The 21,374-nt window shown below is 38.4% G+C and overlaps 1 protein-coding gene across 7 annotated transcripts in view; it reads left to right on the forward strand.

Annotated features, from left to right (window-relative positions):
- The window catches only part of GDAP1 (ganglioside induced differentiation associated protein 1), a 161,789-nt gene that overhangs the window by 14,647 nt on the left and 125,768 nt on the right, over positions 1–21,374 (forward strand). The window contains exons 1-2 of one of the 7 annotated variants that reach the window (XM_055286552.2): positions 15,154–15,344; positions 16,037–16,229. The exons of 2 other annotated variants lie outside the window; for them this stretch is intronic. In XM_055286552.2, coding sequence (XP_055142527.1) covers positions 15,228–15,344; positions 16,037–16,229 — 310 coding nt within the window. In that variant the 5' untranslated portion in view covers positions 15,154–15,227. Of the gene's footprint in view, positions 1–15,153; positions 15,345–16,036; positions 16,230–21,374 lie in introns of those variants that run through there. 4 more of the 7 variants (XM_055286556.2, XM_055286554.2, XM_055286558.2 and 1 more) reach the window with 4 other exon arrangements.

Here is a 21,374-nt window from a genome sequence, read left to right on the forward strand (position 1 = left end):
TCAGGACTCTGCTTTGTGATCTAGTAGGAAGCCTTTCTTTGTACAGTGTGCTGGCCTACCATTTGCCTATTGCTCGGTGGAGATGCATCAATTATATATTAGGTCTGCTTTTCTTCTCATTAGTCAGAAACAATTAAAATAGAAGGACTTAGTGCCAAAGTCAGCCTAAACATAAACATAAAATCAGCCTCTGAAATCAAGTAACAGCCCATGGAGATGAAATATCCGGAGAGAATCAGCAGACCCGTTAGGATACATGGGTGAATTCCCATGGGTATGTGGACTTCTGTTTGGAATCCTAAGAGTGGATTATTCCTAGAGGAAAAAAATAAAGGAAATGATTTCTTCTCACATAGATCCATAGGGACAGGATAAATTATACCTTTTAACATCCTAAAAAGGGATCATTAGACCCAAGGTTTGGTATGGTCAAGATCAAGTGATCATTAAGATCTGAGACTAAGGAGAGACCAACTTGAGCAAGATCACACATCCCTGCGATTCCTGCTTATGGTATCCAGGACAGACAGAATTAGAAAAAGGCGACTGAGAGGTCTTTGCCTCCTTGGCATGTGGCTGAAAAAGGCTTAGAGAACTAGGCTCCAAAGTCAAGTCCACAGACTGATCCATTGGGGTGTGGGAAGAAAATATAAGAGCCCTGGAAAACCTGAGCCCGGTTCTCAGGCACATAAAGAACAGTTCGCAAGGAAGTTTGAGTAGAGGCCCTGTAAAACTGAGAGCTCCAAACACTTTGTATAACTTGCCAAATGCAAAGAGCAGCCAATAAAAGAAATGTACATTTCGTGACATGGCAGAAAGTGGTGTAGTCTCCATTTGTAAGCTGATTAGGTTAATATATATGAAATATCAGCTTAAGCTAGTTTCACTGTTTTCACAAGTCTTCTCATCATTCAACAATGTTCATTACTTCAGGAGCAGAGGAGGTCAAATTACAAAGGGTGTAAACTTGAAACTTCCAACTTGAAAACGGATTTTAACTTTAGAAGAAATGATATGCAAGAGATCAAGGCTAATATTTGTAAGATTCAGGTTTTGTTGAAAGGAGGAAAAAATGATTTATGGGGTTCCCAGAAGTTATCAATTGGAGAATTGAATACAGGATTTTGACTGTGAAACATAGATGAGAGAGGATGTAGGACATGATATCAGAGCACTTTGGAGAGGTCTGCAAGAGGAAGTGGGGATAGAAGTTTCCAGATTTGAGTATCTGAGGGCACAAGTGTCTCAAATGAGACTTCCTCCTGAGACAGATGTCTTAGGAGAAGGTGTGGCAGCAGCCTCATCAAATATTCAGAACCAACTCAGGACAGCCACTGTAGGATAGAGGGGTTGGTTTTGGGTATTTAGGCAGAGCCTGAGATAGCCCTGTAGTGGACCCTGTAGTGCTGCACAGACACACTTCGGGGATCCAGCATTCAGTTGCTCAGTTGATGTGAGTGTTGGCAGCTGATGCCTGTGACTGAGTCCTTCTCCCAGAATTGCCCTTAGCCAAAGAGGGCCTCCTAGTGAGAGGCCGTGCGAACTCGCAGGGGGCAGCCCACATCGAATAACTGATAGACTGTTGGGGAAATAAAGGTCTGGCTCCCTTGCTTCAATTGGAACAACTCACAAAAGCTGTCCCAGCTCCAGTTACCTGTACAGTCAGCTTCTTTGCAACTATGTGGCAGCTCTAACTTCTCTCTGCTCAACCCAGCTCTCCTCACTTCTATGGATGTTGTATGGAGAACTCTTGAGAATAAACCTTCTGTAAGCAAATCTCAAAGTCTGTTTCCTATGACGCTGTGGCTACAACAAGCCTCTGTAGGTCCTCTGGGTCATGAATTGAAGTTTGGAAGAAACTGGAGATGAGTTCTTCTGGCCTAACCTAGGTAAGAGTTGCAAGCTGGTGGGCTGCCGGTGGGTTGCTGTGGTGTAGTGAGAGGTGAGGCTTTGGGTGTGCATCACAAAGGGACAGGCTGGATGGAAGACATGGCTGTATTTCACAGGATCAGTTAGAGCCAAGGTTGAGTCAGCCTTAGGGAGGAGGAGTGGCCACCCACACGCTGACTGTGCTAGGAGGCTTGACCATGAGTGACCTCAGATATGAATCTTTCAGCAGATGCAGCAAGGCCAGAGGTCAAGTGCCAAAGATGGTGGAAAAGACACTTCAAGGTAGGCCAGTGAGGACAAGAGGATGTTTCTTAAACCAGATGCCCCTCCCTTGAGGTAAGAGGATACCCAGCCACCCGAAAACTAGATCCGTTCTCCACCCTTCCTCCCATCACCAGAGGGACAGAGAAGGGTGACTGAATATTTACCCTAAAAAGGATTATATTATACTAGAGGTAGCCAAGTTTCCCTGAAAGGGACAAAATGAAGAGTTTTTCCACCATTAGTAGAAATGAATCTTTAGAATTACTAATTTTGGTCCTAGAGAAATAAGATGGCTTCATTTGTACACATCTGTGATGTAATTGTGCAGAAATATGCAACTGAAAAGAGGGAAGAAAGTAAAAAACACATCAGTGCAGAAAAGCCATATATGTGATATATATATTTATTTATTGTAAGATTATATATATATTTACATATATGTATCACTTTCTTGGCACTGAGAACCAGGTCCTGTTCTAAGGCTATTATTTAAATAATTCTATAGTTTATGGACTTCTCAGTCTCAGAAAATTAGCTGAGCCTTCAGCTGATAGTGCACTTTAAATAATACCCTGAATGTTGAAAAGGTATTTCCCCGGCAGACAGCCAGAAACATCGGAATCTGGAGCACAACTCCTGTGTATTGTCATTTTAAGACTGAACAGACAGGTTGAACATGAACTACAATGGATCCGAAGGAAACTTGCTAGAGCGAGGTTAAATGTCCCTGCACTAAAATGCAAACAAGGCTCTTGTTCTCAGCCTTTTGATTTTTCTAACTGCTTTTTCAGGGATTTCTCTCATTTAATTCTGACAACAAGCCTAGAAGGTGGCTACTCTTATGACCTTAATTTTACAGAAGAAATGGAGTCTTCAAGCACTTCCACACCTGGGCTGTGGCCAAGCAGGGCTCTACACCCACAGCCCATGCTCATCACCTCTGCAACCTGCAGCCTCCTCTATACTTTTCTGCTTCTGTCTATATTTTAAACCAAATTTGCAGAAGAGCACAAAGAATCTGAACAGTCATTTTTGACACATGCATATGATGAACTAGGTGCATACAAACACGGAGGGAGTCAAAATCAGTCTCATTTGTTGTTTTTCTTTCTTCCTTTCCTTTTTACAACCCCGAAAGGCAGGAAGAATCCCTCTCTTTTGGTGCATCATGTAATGCATGTTGTAATTAGTTATTTATGTATCTAAGTCCTTCATTTAGAAAACCTGTATATAGTTACTTCCCAGGAGCGTCACCTGTGCCTTGTATCATTTTATCCTTAATTGGAGTTTTGGTGGCTTGTCATTTAGTTTCTTTCACGTCACAAAAGAGGAGTGTCTTAGGAAGAGTGGAGAGACTGAGCTCACACACAGGCAAGTAGAAAATCTTCAAGTGTTCTGGCAACACTTGGACACTCCCAACACTCAGCAGTGAAAAGGCCAATATTTGCCAAATTTCTAAGCTGCGCTTATCAGTCAAGCTGTTTTTTTCACCCCCCACTCCCCCCTACCCTTTATCCATCTTTTCTTTCCTTAACAAGGTTACCACCAATAGCTGTTTATGGTACTAGTGGGATGCTAACAGTACACGTTTAAAATGTAGGTCAACAGATTTTGAAGCTTTTGATGACATACAGCAGATAGATTTGGAAATGCCTAAGAACTTCTCATTTTAACTTTCCTCCTGATAGAATCTATTTGTATCACTGGTTTTAGTCTTGTAGACTTGGAGGGAGTGGTGAAAGATGAACGGGCAGGGCTCAGCCACAAGGGGAGAAAAACGTCATCCACCCCCCAGAATAGCAACAGCAATAAATATGGTCATGTCGCTCTTCTGCTGAGGCTAAAACGACAGACAGGATCACATTTACGGCACCCAGCAGGCCCACTGCTACAAGGGGGTGGCTCAGGGCTTTGGAAGGAACATGTACAAAAGTTGGTGCTGATTTCAGAGCTGTGACTTAGCACAGAAAGAAACAGGGCATAGGGTCTAGACCCCAACTCAGAGCTAGAAGGGGCTTGGCACCCTCTTGGCCACAGGGGAGGACATTCTAAATCAGCTTTCAGGACAGCTGGCTCAGGGCTCTTGAGAGCGGAGCTGAGAACTTCCCTGCATGTCTGCCTGAGAACTTGCTGTTGTCTGCAGCTGCCACTGCCATCAAGGCCCAAGCGTAATCAGGAAGGTAAAAAAGAGGGCTCTCATTGGTCATCAGTTATTTAAAGAGGGCCCATCAGATTTCAGCGACTTCTTTGCACAGAATCAGCACCTTTGCTCTGGGAAGTCTAACAGGAAGGAACATCTCCCTTACTTCAAAACTCATCAAGGCTTCCCTTCCAGACCAAGCCAGTGGGTTCTAGCCATTAAGGCTCTAGATGCCGCAAATTCATCTCTCTATTTTCATATATATTCCAATTTCATATATTAAATGTCCATATCTCTGGGGAGTTGTGGTTTTACCATCTTCTTTTGCCACTTGAAACTGGCAGGATGGGGCTTATGCATTGTCATAACTTCCATACAGCAGAAGTCTCTTAAGCTGAATGGTTTTCAAACTGACATACGTAGCTGATTCTTCATATGTGCTTTGGAAACCAAGGCATCACCTGAATTTGACCAATTTCCCTTTTTCTGTTAAACATCCCTGCTCTAAAATGATGCAGTTGCATAAAGCGAAGCTTTTCCTCTCTGCGATCTTTGCGGTTCACCGACTTTTCCAACCTGTCCCCGCAGGGAGTCCCTGGAAGCAGGTTCACTTTGGCCACATAACCCTTTTCTCTCATGGGACTTTGGTAACCACAGACTCAACTCCGTGCTTTCATTTGTTTCAATTACATACTGAGGATTTAAATTGATCTTTTCTCTATGGATTGCAATATTACTTTTATTTGAAAAATATAGTACTTAAGAAGTGAAAGCCAATGTTGTTTTACACTTTGGTGTCTCTGTAAAATTCAGTACTATATTTTATTGTCACTGTTATCTTATGCTTCTTTAGGATCTTATTAAGACAAATAAGGTAAGTGAAATATGTTTTTATAGTACTGTAATCATTCTCATATTTGTGCTGTCACTGTCCTTGGTAACGGGTGGTTAAGAAAAAAAAAATCATGCCAGTTTGTTGAAGCTGGTGCCAAAGGAACATAAATGATTATTGCTGTTCATTGTCTGCTGCTGCCCAGAACTTTAACTTGCCCTATTTATACAGTTACAAAGCGAAATCTTACTTAGAGAAACCTTTGCAACATTAGCATTTTCTTTCTTTAAAGCTTATGTCTCTGAGTTTTTATGCCATGTTTCTCACGTAGCCAGAGACAATGCAGACATAAATTAACTTTTCTATGTATTATTTAGTGATGAAAAGAACACAACAGCAAGGACGTTTGAAAAATAAATTCCAGTGTATTCTTAAATACTCTAATTTGAATGACAAAGCTATATTCCAAATGATCTTAAGTCTCTGGAAAGATTCCTTTAAATATGAAAAGAGAATGATAAAATAAGATGTCCAGGAAGACTACTTGAATCATTTATTGGGAAATAGCAAGAAAAAGGCACTCTCCACTGAGAGGATAGTTAAAATGTACACAAACACATTTTAAATTAGTAAGAAAGCACTTAACTTTAGGAAATATAACTAATTAAAAGCTGCAATTTCAAACCTAAGCATTAAGTATCCTCTGTGCAGTGTGCGTTTCTAAGATTGTGTCTAACATATCCTACAGGCTTTTATAGTTGCATTTATAAATATATCTCAATTATTCTTAATAAGACAAATGTTTGTGATATTATTAGTTTTATTCAAATATTAGATGACAGTGGGAAGTGCCTCCTTTTTTCTCCTAGATTTTTCTTACCATCATACTATAAGTGATTTTTGCAGAATATTAATATAACCATTGAGATGCTCTTTTAATGATTTTCAACAGGCATAGCATGAAGTCAAGAAAAGAATCTGTGGAAATACTAGTAGTATTTAAGAATTTTTATTATTTGTTATTTCTTTCTTTTATCAACTGTAATTTCCAGCTAGTAGTGATTATTTAACATGAATTTTTGAAGTATAAATACCTAAAATTCATTGTAAACCATTAGAGAGAGTTGCCAAAAACGAAGTTACAAAGTGCAGCCAATCTAGCAGGATACACTGGAGAACATATTATTAGCTGACATTTACCCAGAGTATTAAAAAAAATCAGTTATTTTTACCATTCTATCATTATTATCTATTATACTTCTTATGTGCCATGTGCTAAAATTGTGTTAAATAGTTAACATGTTAAAAATCACAATGAATCCTCAAAATATCCCAATAAAGTTGGTGTAATTACTTTACCTGGATTATAGATGAGGAAGCCGTGCCCATGATCACATAGCTGGTGAGCAGTGAAGCCCGATTTGAATCCAGTTCTGGCTTTAGATTTTGAGCTGTCAACTACAACTCCATATTCTGGAGTGAAGGGTAATGCTATGTTACAGTGGAGAAATTACATGGTGAAGCCATTGCCCTCATACACTGAGAAGGTTCCATGACCCAATGAACGTGTCCAAAAGCCAAGAAACTGAACTGAAGTCAGGCTGTGTTGCCAACAGGTAAAGAGAGGGCTCTAGAGTTGGTCCTGCATACAAGCCGAGGCAAGTGGGAGGCCACACCGAGGCTGTGGGAAATGATTAGAGCGTGCGGTGAGTCTGCAGCTAGAAGCGTTGGGTTTTAGTTCCAGCTCTACTGATTATTAGTGAGGCAGTGAACGTCACACCTCAGTGCTAATTTCTTATTTCTACTGGAAGGGTTGTTGGAAAAATCAAATGAGTACTGTTTACAAAGGCACTTTGTAAGCTTTTAGAAGGAGATTAGATATTATTAGAGCAATGTTGGGACAAATTTGTAATAAGTGTTGGTTTACTTTTAGCAGGATATTCTCTCTACCCTGTTTCTCCCAGTTTTTTTCTATGAACTCAAAACAATCTTGGGCAAAAATTTCCTAAGGTAAAATAATTAGTGACTTAAGGAATAGGTGATATTTATATGTAGGACTAGTGCAATCAAACTGGTGACTGTGATTGTGCCTCATATAGTAAGGCCAGATCGTGTAGTGGTAAGAACACAATCTCTGGACCAGACTGTTGGGTTTGAGTCCCAATTTTGACATGAACAGTGTGAGTTTGGGAAAAGTTTTGTTCCTCAGTATCCTCATCAGTAAAACAGGGATGATATTTCTCCCTGCTTTAAGGGATTTTGCAAGTGTTAAGTACAATATACATATAAAGCCCTTAAAACATTTCCTGGCACACAGAAAACACTCTAAGAAATATTAGCAACCACATGGTGCAAATGCATCTTTGATTGGTCTATATTCATGTGCTTATTCTGAATATGTACACCGTTCACCACAGAAGAGATGGATGAAAGGGCATAGATAGATATGTCAAATATTTTTCACAAGAAAAGTGAATTTTCACTTAAAGCGAATTTTCTATTAAAAGAACTTAGCGCATCATTAACATTATTAGCCATTCTTTGGGAAACTAGAATATTAAACTATCATAAGTCTACAGTAACCTCAAAGCAAAGGTGTCCTGACTTAATGAGTTGCACTTGTTATTAAATATGATTATTTGTTCTGGGATGCATTGAAAGACAGAAAACATTTTAGAGTTTCAAAATCAAGTCTGCTCTATTCTAAGGTTGTTGAGGCTTTTGCTTAGAAGCCCTCAGAGGGTAATCTATGGTTTTTGAGGGGAAGGTGGTGGAATCTTAGCACCATGAACCTGGGACCTCTAACTGGTGGCTTGACACCATGAGGTTTTACCAGATCATTTTGTGGAGGTTGTTTCAAGTTATTTATCCTTTTCTTTTAGACTCTCGCTATTCTGCTCTGAAAATTTTACAGATGAGGGAAAACTAGGGATTGAGAATTGAGACAGTTCATCAATTATACACTAAATTGATAGTTTGTAAATTTTACCTGCATGAGAAAAACCTGGAGGGCTTGTTAAAACAGATTTCTAGGCTCCACCCCCAGAGTTTCTGATTCAGTAGAATGTGCGTTTCTAAGAAGTTAGGTAATTTTACACTGCTTGTCAGGGGCCCATACTTTTTGAACCACTGCAATAAATCAAATACAGTACAGGAGTCAAGTTGATTGGAACTCTAGTAAACTAGCCAGAACCATCACAGTTCTTTATCAAATCAATGTACTTGATGAACCATCTTTTTATCTCATTTAATGAGATAATATTTAGAATTTTATGGACACTTGAGAATATCAGCTAACAAGAATTGTTCACATTCAAGATAAAAATTCTCGAAAAAATTTTTAAAATAAGGACTCCCTTTTTTTGGCGGGGGGGGGGGGCACAGTGCTTCTTGGTCCCCAACGCATTGTTCCCAGCATATTGATCACAGAGCCCCTTTGACACAGTATACCTTTGTCATGGCACTGAACCTTGATCACTGAGCACCTGTCCACAGTGTGCTGTGGTTCTAGTATGTCTTGGCCACACGCAGTATGCTTGCTTTCTTAAGCCTGTGTCTATGTGGGTGAACACCCCCTCCCCCGCCCTTTATTCTTATGTGTATCCCAATTAAAAATCTTATGTAATTCACATGGATCAGATTACTGGCATGGGTCAAGGCTGAGCAGACAAAGTAGTTTCTGGGTGTTTATTAATAGTATTAACATTGCTACTGTCAGGAGAAAGTGGAGACAATTCAATGTTTTTTCTACAGGTATAAAAGATCTTTTTTAAATGGCTGAGTGTGGTAGCTCACGCCTGTAATCCTAGCACTTTGGGAGGCGGAGGCGGGTAGATCACGAGGTCAGGAGTTTGAGACTAGCTTGGTCAACATGGTAAACCCCGTCTTTACTAAAAATACAAAAATTAGCCAGACCGAGTGGGACGCACCTGTAATCTCAGCTACTCGGGAGGCTGAGGCAGGGGAATTGCTTGAACCCAGGAGGCAGAGGTTGCTGTGAGCCAAGATCACATCGTTGCACTCTAGCTCTGGGCGACAGAGCAAGACTCCGTCTCAGAAAAACAACAACAACAACAACAAAAAACAGATCTTTTTTAATTTTGGAAAATTTGGTTTTGAACTAGCTTAATTAGGTAAATCTATTCTCTGGAGAGTATCACCATTTCTATTTTCTAACTTGTCAAGAAAGAAAGATAGCAGGGGACTGGTTATTCTTAAAAACATAGAGACCTCTTGTGGCCATTCAGAAAAGTACGAGAAAAACCCAGAAATCCTGAGTGTTCTAATTTGTCAGGTTCCTCTAGCTTAGTTGTCATTTTTTTTTAAATATAGGAATTATCTAATACCTGTCTAAATATATATGATAAGTCAGTAATAGGATTTTTACATAACAGTAACTTATATAAATGTATACGCACCTCAGCTGTAACAGTACTATAGGATAAGGTAAAACTTTATTGAAGCATAAAGCAAAAACATACAAGAAATTGCACAAAACATAAGTGTCCAGCGTGAGGAATTTTCCTAAATTGGATATATCTGTGTAGCCAGCATATCTGGTAGATTTTTTATCATAATTTTGTAGGTAAGATGACTCAGGCTCAGAAGTTATATGATTCATTGTTTTATAACATCAATCAAATCCATGTGAACGTCATTCACTCAGAAATAGGCAAAATGAAGAAAGAACTTGAAATAAATATTAACATAAAAGTCAGTTGGCCGGGCGCGTGGCTCAAGCCTATAATCCCAGCACTTTGGGAGGCCGAGGCGGGCGGATCAGGAGATCAGGAGATCGAGACCATCCTGGCTAACACGGTGAAACCCCATCTCTACTAAAAATACAATAAATTAGCGGGGCGTGTTGGCGGGCGCCTGTAGTCCCCGCTACTCGGGAGGCTGAGGCAGGAGAATGGCGTGAACCCGGGAGGCGGAGCTTGCAGTGAGCCGAGATCGCGCCATTGCACTCCAGCCTGGGGGACAGAGCAAGACTCCGTCTCAAAAAAAAAAAAAAAAAAAAAAAGTCAGTTTACAGAGCCATGATCTACAGTCTAGATTTATAAATAGGAAAATTTATCAAATGAAATTACTTTTACATATAGAATTTCTAGAGCAGTAGACTATTAGGTCAGAATTTATTATTATTTTATTTGTTATTTGTTGTTGGTAGTGGTTACCTGCTATTTTCCTCCATTAATTAATAAGCAGTTTGGGTTCATCTTTTATGTACCAAGCACTGTTCTGGGTTCCTGGTGACACTAAAATGAATAATATTGGATCTTTGCCCTTCAGAGGCTCAGAATCTGATGCACCAGAAAGACATATAGACAGTAGTTTAATAATACAGCAGTTTGACAAGGACTCTAATGGAACAATATCCATCTGCATGAACTCATTTTCAATAAGGTGGCTGTATTTTTCTCCGGAGTCCACCTCAGGCTGGTTAAAGCTTGCAGGTCCACAACTCTTTCTCTGGTTTAAGGCTAGCATAGTGTAGTAGAAGCTAATATTTGACTAGTAATCAGAAAATGTGTGTCTGAGATGTAGTTCTGTCACCTGAACTGGCTCCGGGATATTGGACTAGTCTTTCACTTACTAAACCTTATTTTTTCAGCTATAACTGTAGTGGAAGCTCTTCTAATTTAGAGTTGGTAGCTACCTCACAGGCTATCATGAAGATCAAATGAGATTGTAAGAAAGCCGTTTGTGATCTTTAGATGCAGATGTTCTACTTTATACCTTTTGTTTATAAAGTATTAATATTGAACATCAGTGCAGTCATCAGTTCATTCAGTGTTTACTAGTTCATGGTTTTGCTGCTGGGAAGATGTGCTAGAGAAAGTGCTCAGTGTTTGATAGTGGGCAGATTGACCTGTGCATATCTATGTTCTTCCTAAGGATAGTGAAGAAAATGAAAAAATAATAAGCATAGTGGGTGTCTCAGAAATGGAGAAGGAAGCAAAAGCTGATTAGGAAAGGAAAAGGTACCGAAAGCAAATTAGTATGCAAATTTACTCATTCACAAATTTACCCAGGGTTCTCTTTCTCCTCATCAAAACAATTTATTAAATACTAAATAAGATAGATACATTCGATGGTATACTTGTAAATATTTAACAACCAACTTTGTGGGAAAAACTTAAACATGATAGCATTTACTGATTTCTGTAAATAGTTCTACCATGGCCAATTTCAAGTCACTAACATGACATCACTGAACAGAGAGGAAGAGATACACAAGTAGCACATCGTTATATGCTATTTGCCTTGTATGGATATGATAGACACAAATAAACTCAGGAGTATAGATAATAATACACATAATTCGTAAGTGATGAGTTTTAAATATTTGCTAGTTTTATTTTTTAAATTATTTATTTATTTATTTATTTTTGAGATGGAGTCTGTCGCCCAGGCTGGAGTGCAATGGCGCCATCTTGGCTCACTGCAAGCTCCGCCTCCCGGGTTCACACCATTCTCCTGCCTCAGCCTCCCGAGTAGCTGGGACTACAGGCACCCGCCACCACGCCTGGCTAATTTTTTGTATTTTTAGTAGAGACGGGGTTTCACCGTGTTAGCCAGGATGGTCTTGATCTCCTGACCTCATGATCCGCCTGCCTCAGCCTCCCGAAGTGCTGGGATTACAGGCGTGAGCTACCGTGCCTGGCGAAAATAATTCATTTAAATGCAACTCAGTTTGATTTAATTTTGACGAATAGCTGAGTTGAACATCCACTTTGCAAATTCCTGAAAATTTAACAATCAGCTATCATGAGCCAGTGGGGGCACCACCCTGGATATAATGGTAATTGTGTTAGTATGGTACTAGTTATGGTAAAGATTATCACCTCTTCTGGGAAGCCTATCTGTGTTAGGTGCCTTTCTTTATATTCCTACTATAACTTTCTAGATGTCACAGCAAGTACCACACCGTGTTGGGATCTCATTTCTCTGCCTTCACACTTGATTTCCCTAAGGCCAGTGACTGTGACTGACTTTGAACTCTGTATCTTCTCTATCAAGCCCTTAGGGCTCAAAAAATGTATATTGAAAACAAATTCACCTGGACCTGGCTCCTGTCCTCAAGGAGCCCACAATAATCATATCTATGATCTACAAAAACCATAGACACAGAATACACCGTGTAGTAGGAGCTCTGAAAAACATGTGAAAGGATAACAAGGTTTTTATATTACCAACAGTGGCTTTTATTGGGATGGGAACGAAGTGATTATAGATCATTGGAAGTAGATATAGCAGTTCTGTTGTGATAAAACAAACACACATTTTTCCTTGTGTCATCTATTTAATGATATTCTTTTAGTGTTCACACCTTTAACAGGTAAAAGCAACACACATTCATTATAGAACAATTAGAGTATACAGAAGCATAAAGAAATAAAAGCCACCTGTATTTTACAAGATTGATGTATTAATGAGGATAGGTTAAGACAATATCATCCAGAAAGCATCAAATAGCAGTGCCTTACACAAGATCCTTTTTTTCCTTTTCAAGTAAAAGTTTGGAGGTTTGCAGACTCAAGTTGGTGTGGGTTCTGCTCCTCAGTGTCTTTAGAAGCTCAAATTTCCCCAAGTTCATGGCCCAGCTGTTCCTAAGGCGTGGCCCCATTCTTCATGGTCCAGGTCAGAATCCATCCTCTCTGAAGCAGGATGGAGGATGGGATGAAGAAGAGGCACAGGGCTAATTGTCTCTTTAAGAAAGATTCCCAGAACTTGCCCTGTGGCATATCCATGACTTTCCCCTTGTTAGAAGATAGTCAGGAGACCATGTTTTGCTGCAATAGAGCCTGGGAAATACAGTCTTTATTCTCAGCAGTCATGTGCTCAGCTAAAATTTCTATTACCATGGAAGAAGGGGAAAATAGGGAGGATCAACTGTCAGAATTTGTCAGAATTATTTCCTTAAATTTCAAATAGAGGAATTTCTAGGTTAGAAGTTATGCCCATTTTCAAGATTCTTGAAGCATATTGATACATTTGCCTTCAGAAGTTCTGTGCATGTTTACACTGCCAATGAGATCTATGAATGCTTTGTACTAAACACCAAGTAATCAAGCCATTCAGTGTTTCTTCTATGGCTTTGCTGTGGGCAGGATGTGATGGAGAAAAGTGTTAAGTGTTTGAGGGACCAGGGATTTATTGGCAGAACTTTTTCAGCTGCAGGTGACACATGGCTTATCACGAGTATTGGAATTTTTTCAAATATTTAGAATGATTTAGTATTAAGGTTGGTGCAAAAGTAAGTGTGGTGTTTGCTATTGAAAGTAATGGAATAGAAAACTAGGAATCTGCAGGTGGATAATTAAAAAATGAAGTTCTGAAGAGGAACGGGAGAGGAGGATTATATGGGTAGTTGTAAAAATTTTGAGACCTAAAGAGAGAGGATGAAATGTAATATGATGCCCTCCTAATGTCAGTGAAGGGGCTTTTGCACATATGTTTTTATCAATGGCTACATTCCAGGCAATACCCTAGGTGCTTTATATACATCCTTTCTTGAATTCCCACAGCCATCTGGGTAGGTATATAATTTTTATGTATCCATTTTTTACAGACAATGAAGTCAAAGCTCAAGAAAGCTCAAGTTAGGGTAGAGCTAGAATTTAAACCCCACTCTGTCCGATTTCAAAGTTTTCCTCTTTCCCCTCTTACTCTTAAGTGTGAACTGATAAAAACAATTTTGGCAAGGAATTCACTTTTTCTATAACACTTGAATTAACTGAAGGATATAAAAGACATTTTGAAATCTTAAAAAATTAAGAAAGAATTACAGAGTAACAAATGAAGTACTGTAAAGGCAAGGAAGAACCTCATGAGATTTTGTCTTTTCCAGGGGCCCTTCTGTGACCTGGGTTGGCTGCCTGCCCCTCCTTTCTCATAGTACTCTGTGTTCACCCTAAGACAGTTCTCATCTTTATTGTGATTGTCTATTTCCTTGGTCGTCTCTACCGCCAGATTATATCTTGAGTGTTAGATATTAGATCTCACACATCTTTATATTACTAGGAGCCAGCACAATGTCTGGAACACTGTAGGTGCTCAATAAATATTTGCCAAATAAATTGTACAGGCCTGTATTCTATGGTCATATTTATACATACTACTGAAAGAGATTTTTTAAATCAACTTACTATATGATGCCAAATTTTCAAAGACATACAATAATAACTAGACTAATATAAAATTATGATTCCGACTGTGGTTATAAACAGAATGTTTATAAGGCAACTGAACCTGTGACTAAGACTGAGTGCCTACAACGTGATAGGGTGTTCTGAGTGTTTAACATTTTATTATTAATTTTTCACAAAAATCTTATGAGGGAAACAATAAAATTATTATTCTTACTTCGAAAATGGAAAAACCAGGACATGAACTTAGGCAGTACTGTTCTAGAATTTTTGTGTTTAACAACTAGGCTATTTTATATCGCCATTGTTTATTAGCTGTTTATGACAAAAACAGTTTTTTTGCATGACTCCATAGTGGCCTTTTTTTTCTTTTACAAAGCACAGTTTAATTATCAAAATCAAGTACTTACTGTTTATACAAGACTATTCTCTAATCTATAGCAGTTAGTCACATTTGTGGAATTAGTCCACTAATGTCATAGTAGCATCTTCTAATGAAAACTTATAGATCCTTTTCCTGTTGCTTTGTTTGTCGACCGGACAAACAAAGGAACAGGCTCCAAGAGCAACCCTCAATATCTTGGGAAATTGCTGCTTTTATACCTGAGCAACCTCCAAACCGAAGAGTAATTTGCTATCATCATTCTTCCTTACTGCCCTTCATAACCAGGGTCTCATATTTTTGATTTTTAATTCTAAAAAAAAAAACCCAAAAAACATCCGTTCAATTGCATCTCCCTGCTGCACTCCCAGGCTTGCCAGGAGCTTTCCGGGCGCAGACCCCGCGTTTTCGCAGACTCCGCCGCCGGCGAAACTACATTTCCCAGCGGGCCGCGCGCCCTCCTTCCGGCAGGCACCGCTCAAAACCCGGAAACGCCTTGCGGGGCGGTGTGGGAGGGAGAAGCCCAGGGCGGACAGGCTGGGCCCACCCGTGCTCGGGCATCCCAAGATGGCTGGGAGGCAGGAAGAGCAGAGAGGGAGCCCGCCCTTGAGGGCGGAAGGCAAGGCCGACTCGGAGGTTAAGCTCATTCTGTACCACTGGACGCATTCCTTCAGCTCTCAAAAGGTACAGGACTTGGCGGCGGCGAGTGGCGCGGATCGGGCTTCAGCACTGGGACAGCTCCTGCTAGGTCCCGCCCAGGGAAGCCGGTCCACCTAGAAATCCGCCTCCAGTGTCCTGACCCCGGGCAGGCGCTCCCTCCAGGCGGGGACGCGCCTGGGTGGGGAGCGGGGAGAATCGATCGGAGATGATCCTATATGGCTATGACCCAGGCCCTGCCTCTCGCGAAATGCGACAAAAAAGCATCATTTCCAGTATTTGGTCTGGAGGCCTTGCCTGCTGGCCTTCGGAGAGAGGCAGAGGGAGGTGCCTTCGTGCATCCTCATAATCTGCGATCTCTTCATTTGCTCTCTCGCATTCACTGTCTTCAGCAAAAGCTGATGTACCTACACGTCAGGTTCTTGTCTGGGGAGGACCCATAATCAGGTTTAGGACACCGAGAAAGTGGTAGTGATGAGGAGGGTGACTGTTTAATGAATACAGTCAGAATCATTTCATTACTTATTTTGTGTTCTTCTCTTAATTTGTTGAATATTGTTCTGTACTTACTTGTTAGTTCCAGGAATACGAATTGTTAAAACGACTGTTGAAAATGTCAGTAACACAGGGAAGCCCAGAAAGGCTGCTTAGCGGTGTCCAGGGAAGTCATTTAATTGAAAGCTTACGTGTGTTGTAGTAACCAGTGTGAACTCTTCCAGGTGCGCTTGGTAATTGCTGAAAAGGCATTGAAGTGCGAGGAACATGATGTAAGTCTGCCCTTGAGTGAGCACAATGAGCCTTGGTTTATGCGTTTGAACTCAACTGGAGAAGTGCCTGTCCTTATCCACGGGGAAAACATAATTTGTGAGGCCACTCAGATCATTGATTATCTTGAACAGACTTTCCTGGATGGTAATGTTAAGGCTACTTGTGATTTCTTGGATTTACTTTCAACACAACTATGTGTTCCCTCTCTCTTTTTCTCTCTCTCCTCTCTCTCTTTCTCTTGTGTCCTGATGGTGGTTTGGGATTAAAAACCTTTTCCATTTCCATAAGCACACAAATATCAAATAGGTCAATAACAAATTTTGTATAGGCTAGTGTAACGCTACTTAAAAGAATTTCATGCAAAGTACAAATGTTAATGTTGAAACTTAAAAAAATTCACTTGCAGAAAACTGCAAATGTGTGGTTTGTGTTGGTGATTTCTTAGTCTTAAATTCATAATATTCTAAATGTGCACTATGATGATTTCATCTAATATACCAAATGGTTTCACCTTAAAAACAAGAGGGAAAAAAGAGCAATAAATCTTAAAGGAGAATAGAATGTTAGTATACCTGAGTTCTTTGCCCCAGCCACTTCTGAATTGTTAGAATTTTATATCTTTACTAAGGAATTATAGGGCTTAAATTTGTATAGTGCATTTAGGTAAATCACTTACTGACAGCTTGTTATGTGTCAGACATTTTATAATTTCTTCAATAATGTCTTCAAAAGAATCTGAGACAGGCATGGTAGACAAGTTATTCCCATTATGTAAATGAAGAGAAAGCAACAGGGTTGCCCAAAGTAATATAGCTATTGTATGGCAGAGTCTTTGGTCTCCAAAGCCTTCATACTACACTGACTGTCTCCCATAGTCCTTGCCACTTACACATTGTCTTGCTTGTTCCTAATAATAATCCTTTGAAGTGAACTGTAGCTTCAAAGAGTTACCCAAGACTACACAGCTGATCACAGTGGACATTGCTGAGAGCAGAACATGGGGCTCAGAGCTTCCAGCTGAATGCTCTTCTGAAAAGGCTGTATGAGATTGCTACTTTTCATCTGCCACCAGTTATGTTGATGTTAATAGAGTAGGGTGAAAGCAGAACCTAGCCCCAAACTACAGGAAGCTGACAAAGGAAATTACTAGGACAAAAAAAGTCTCAGGTACTTAGAAGGAAAATGAGTATTAGGCCTAGATAGTGGGAAGTGAGGCGGGGGAAGCCCAGGGCATTAGATTAGCAATGGGCTACCCCTGTTCTTAATCTAAGTGCTAGTCCCCTAGGATTGTGATTGGCGGTTTTAATTAAAGGTAACTTTAGCCTAAACCAAAGCATTTAATGATATACTTTCTTTTCATCTTTATTTGCTATTCCTTGTAAATTTATTTGCTAGGGACTGTACTGAAAGTGACAACTAGTTCATTTAAGACAATTTTTCTCAATCTTAAGCTTTTTGGAAATGGATAAGTCTGTTAATTTGTATTTCTTGGGGGATGTAATTATAATGGAACGAAACAAAATAATTATGTTAATAAATCTACTTTAAATGATCAAAAATTTTAAAAAGGTATTCTAAATGGAAAATCCCATTTAAGTTTTTTGGTAGCATTGCTTGAACTGCGTCTACTGTCATCATTCCCCTCCTCCATCCCCTCCTTACACTGTTTTTCCTCTAAGGAATTCAGTGATATAAATTATATTTACAACATAGTAATGTTACCAACTATTAGGTTTTCTTACAATTTTCCTTAGTCTTTCTCTTTTGCTTTCAGTACAGAATAGTAACAAAGCAGAAATATGTTCTGTGTCCTGCTAAGTTGTATTTAAATAACCAAACAAAGGAAATGCTAAGTTCTTTTGATTACGTAAGAATTAGAAGAGAAGGCACTGTAGGCTGTGACAGGATGGAAATATGGAAACCGCAGACTTTAATTCTGGTTGAACTATTATTGTAACTCAGCAATCAAGAGTCCTAGCTTTTAGTCTGATGCTGCCACTAACTTGTTGAATATCTTTCAATCAATTGGGAAGGATGAAAAAACGATTAAGGGACCCAAAACTTATGGTAGATAGGAAGACAGCAAGAGAACAATAGTTTATATAAATCAAGGCTAAGTTATATAAATCAAGGTCAAGAAGAAGTTTATCTCAGAGTACTGAAATTTTAAAAACAGCGTTATCACAATTATAATTAAGATACTTTATCTTTAAAAACTCATGGAGAATGAAAGTCAGACAAGATCGACAAACATCCTATTGTCAAAGACGGGGAAAAGTGAATTTTACCAACCCTTGCTACTTACTGTATGTTCCAGTCACCAGCAGCATTGGTGTCACCTGGGAGCTTGTTAGAACTGCAGAACCTTAGAGCTCTCTGCAGATTTATCAAATTAGAATCTTTGTTTTAACAAGAGCCCCATGTGATTTGTATGTACATTAAAGTTTGAGAATACTGCTATAAATTAGTGTTAATTAAGTAAGCACTGGTGTAAATTACTGTCTTTAAATCTGGCGGAAATCTAGAATAGATTGTGAAAAGTTATTTAAATATGTTTAAAATTTTTGTGTATCTCAGTGAAAGGAACCAGTTTAAGTTTTACACTGCTGGAGAATGTCCCTAACACTTTTAAAAAACTGTCTATTATGTGCCAGGCATGATTCTAGATATAGTATATCTTGATTTAAGTAGAACATTTGCGATTACATTACATATACCCTTGTGGAATAAAGGAGCAAATATAGCTAGAGGATTGTAATGCACATTTGCAGATGAATAAACTACCATATTAAAGAATATTAATTTATAGATTTCTCATACCAGATTACGTCTTTAACTATAGACACTCATTTTACTTATAATGGTTTTTATACTTTAAATGTTTGATTGTACACCACTGTAAGTACCATGAGGTTGGAAATAGTATATTATTAAAAACTATCCCGAATGCCTTATACAGTGAATGTTTCTTAATAGGTGCTTAATAAATATTTTGAATGATTAAAATGAATGAATTATTGAAACAGATGTTAGCCTGTACAGGGATCCCTTGTAATGTTCTTGTAGGCTTCTGTTTTGACTTGAGCCTAACAAATCAATGATTTGAATAAAGACATGGAAGAAATACGATTACATTTGTGAATGACAGAAAAGGTAAATAGTCAAAATGATGACTAGCTTATAAAATATTTCTTATGGAAATACAACAAAATGGAAAAATAAGATAAAGTTTAACAAGGCTAAATATAAAATGGCTATGAGGAAAATAGGTATGAGACTTTTGTTTTTAAAAAACCACCTGCATTCCAAAAGAATGGGGAACCTGGTTAATAGATAGTAAGTTACCAATGTTAAAACAAATGGCTAGTGTGATTTCAGGTTCTTTGAAAATTGTAGATTTTGTTGAGAACAGGGTGAGTTGTAACCCTCTGCATTCTGAGCTGTTTGGAATAGTTGACATTTTGTCCAATTATGGATGTAACTTTGAGGAACGTTGATGAGATAGAATAAGTGGATGGATTTCATGAGGTGTGCAGTCGCCCATGGTCATGACAGGAGACTGTAAGTGTAGCCATTCCTCTAAAGAACAGAATGTAGTGAACTAGTATGTCCTTCACTGTTATTTGCTGTCCCTTGTTATCGATCCAGTGGGGATTATGCCAAAAATGATGACTTGCTGATCTAGAAACATTTTTCAACTTTTTTGTTTACATTTACATATTTCTATCTTTGTACTTTTGGGATAGTTCATTAAATAATTGGTAGTTTGATAGCTGAGGTCACCCTTTTCAAGTCATAGCCTGAAATAGTGAATATCTGTTGGATAATGGCTATATTTGATTTTTTTTTTTTTTTTGGACCGCAGTCATATGGAAGAACGGTATAGACATGAATGATGCTTCTGACTGCCAAACTAAGAGCTGGCCAAGAGCTATCTCTTCATTTATTCTTTAAGTAACCATTTATTGGGTATTAATTGGGTATAGGGTCCTGGGATACTTCAGAGATATTTTAAAGATCCAAAATCATTAGAAGCTTGCTAGTCTTCAAAGATAATTTCTTTCTATAAGTTTGCTGATAATTCCAAATCTGTCCTTAACATATACACTTGCTATTACTGTACAGTTTTATAGACTCTTTCATGTATACATGATACCTCTTTAACTCTGGGCATGTGGTGAGGAATAGTTATTTTACAGCAAGCAATTGATTAAGCTAGATAAGGTATGAGAGTAAGCAAACTAGGTAAACTGAGGAAGAATGGATGTGACAAGGTGAATATACACACAAATATGGATTTTTCAATCTAGCTATTATGCTATAACCTCTTTAAATAAAATTTAACTTGGCTACTAATCAAAATTATATGAAATAACTATAAAATACTAGAACATATGTATTACTACCAAATAACTCTGGTAACCTGGAATCAAGAATAATGGATTTTTGTGATTTAATGTAACAGTTCTCTGAACATCACGTTCATGTCTTATGTCTAGATATATAATTTATTCTTAGGAAATATAATTTGGTTTGGAAATAAACTATTCTAGTATGATATTAAAATCACATAAATCTTATTAGGATATCTAAATTTATAGATACAATGTTATTTATAAAATATACTTAAATGTTACATTTGAATTTCATCAAATGTAACATTTAAAAAAGAACGTTAATTCTGATGTCACTGTTATATTAAAAATAGTTATTTAAGGAATTACCAATTAATATTTATATTTATGATCATCAAGAAAAGGCTCTTGTATATAGTTGAATATAGGCCTTTTAGCACATATACTGAAATTGCAGATTAGCACAAAGTGTGGAGAAAATATACCATATGGCGTGGAAAAGAATATCAGTCTTTAATTATTGTGTCAGTAAAAGTTGCTTTAAAAAGTAACTTTTTTACTCTTTGTGATTTGTCCAATTTTAGCAGACAGGTGGGGGGTATTAAAATTCAGAGGCCCTCTTTCTATATTATGTGTATCTAACAATTGGAACAAACTGTCTGATAAAGGAGTTTTTGCTTCCATCATTAAAAATGTTTCTGTTAAAAGTCTTAACTATAATACCAGTTAAAAGTAGTTAAACATTTAATGTATAGTACATAAAATTTATTGACAATAATGCTATAAATTTGTCTCAAAATCCTGGATGCATACAGTGAACTGATATAATTCGACACCAGGTCTTTTTGTTTTTTTTCTTATCTGTATTTAGATTTGCTCTTTCTAGTTCAAGAGTTATGACAGCATTGAATTGTAATCAATCAGTTTGCAACCA

The sequence above is a fragment of the Symphalangus syndactylus genome, chromosome 7 (assembly GCF_028878055.3).
Source record: "Symphalangus syndactylus isolate Jambi chromosome 7, NHGRI_mSymSyn1-v2.1_pri, whole genome shotgun sequence".
NCBI classification, from domain to species: Eukaryota; Metazoa; Chordata; class Mammalia; order Primates; family Hylobatidae; genus Symphalangus; species Symphalangus syndactylus.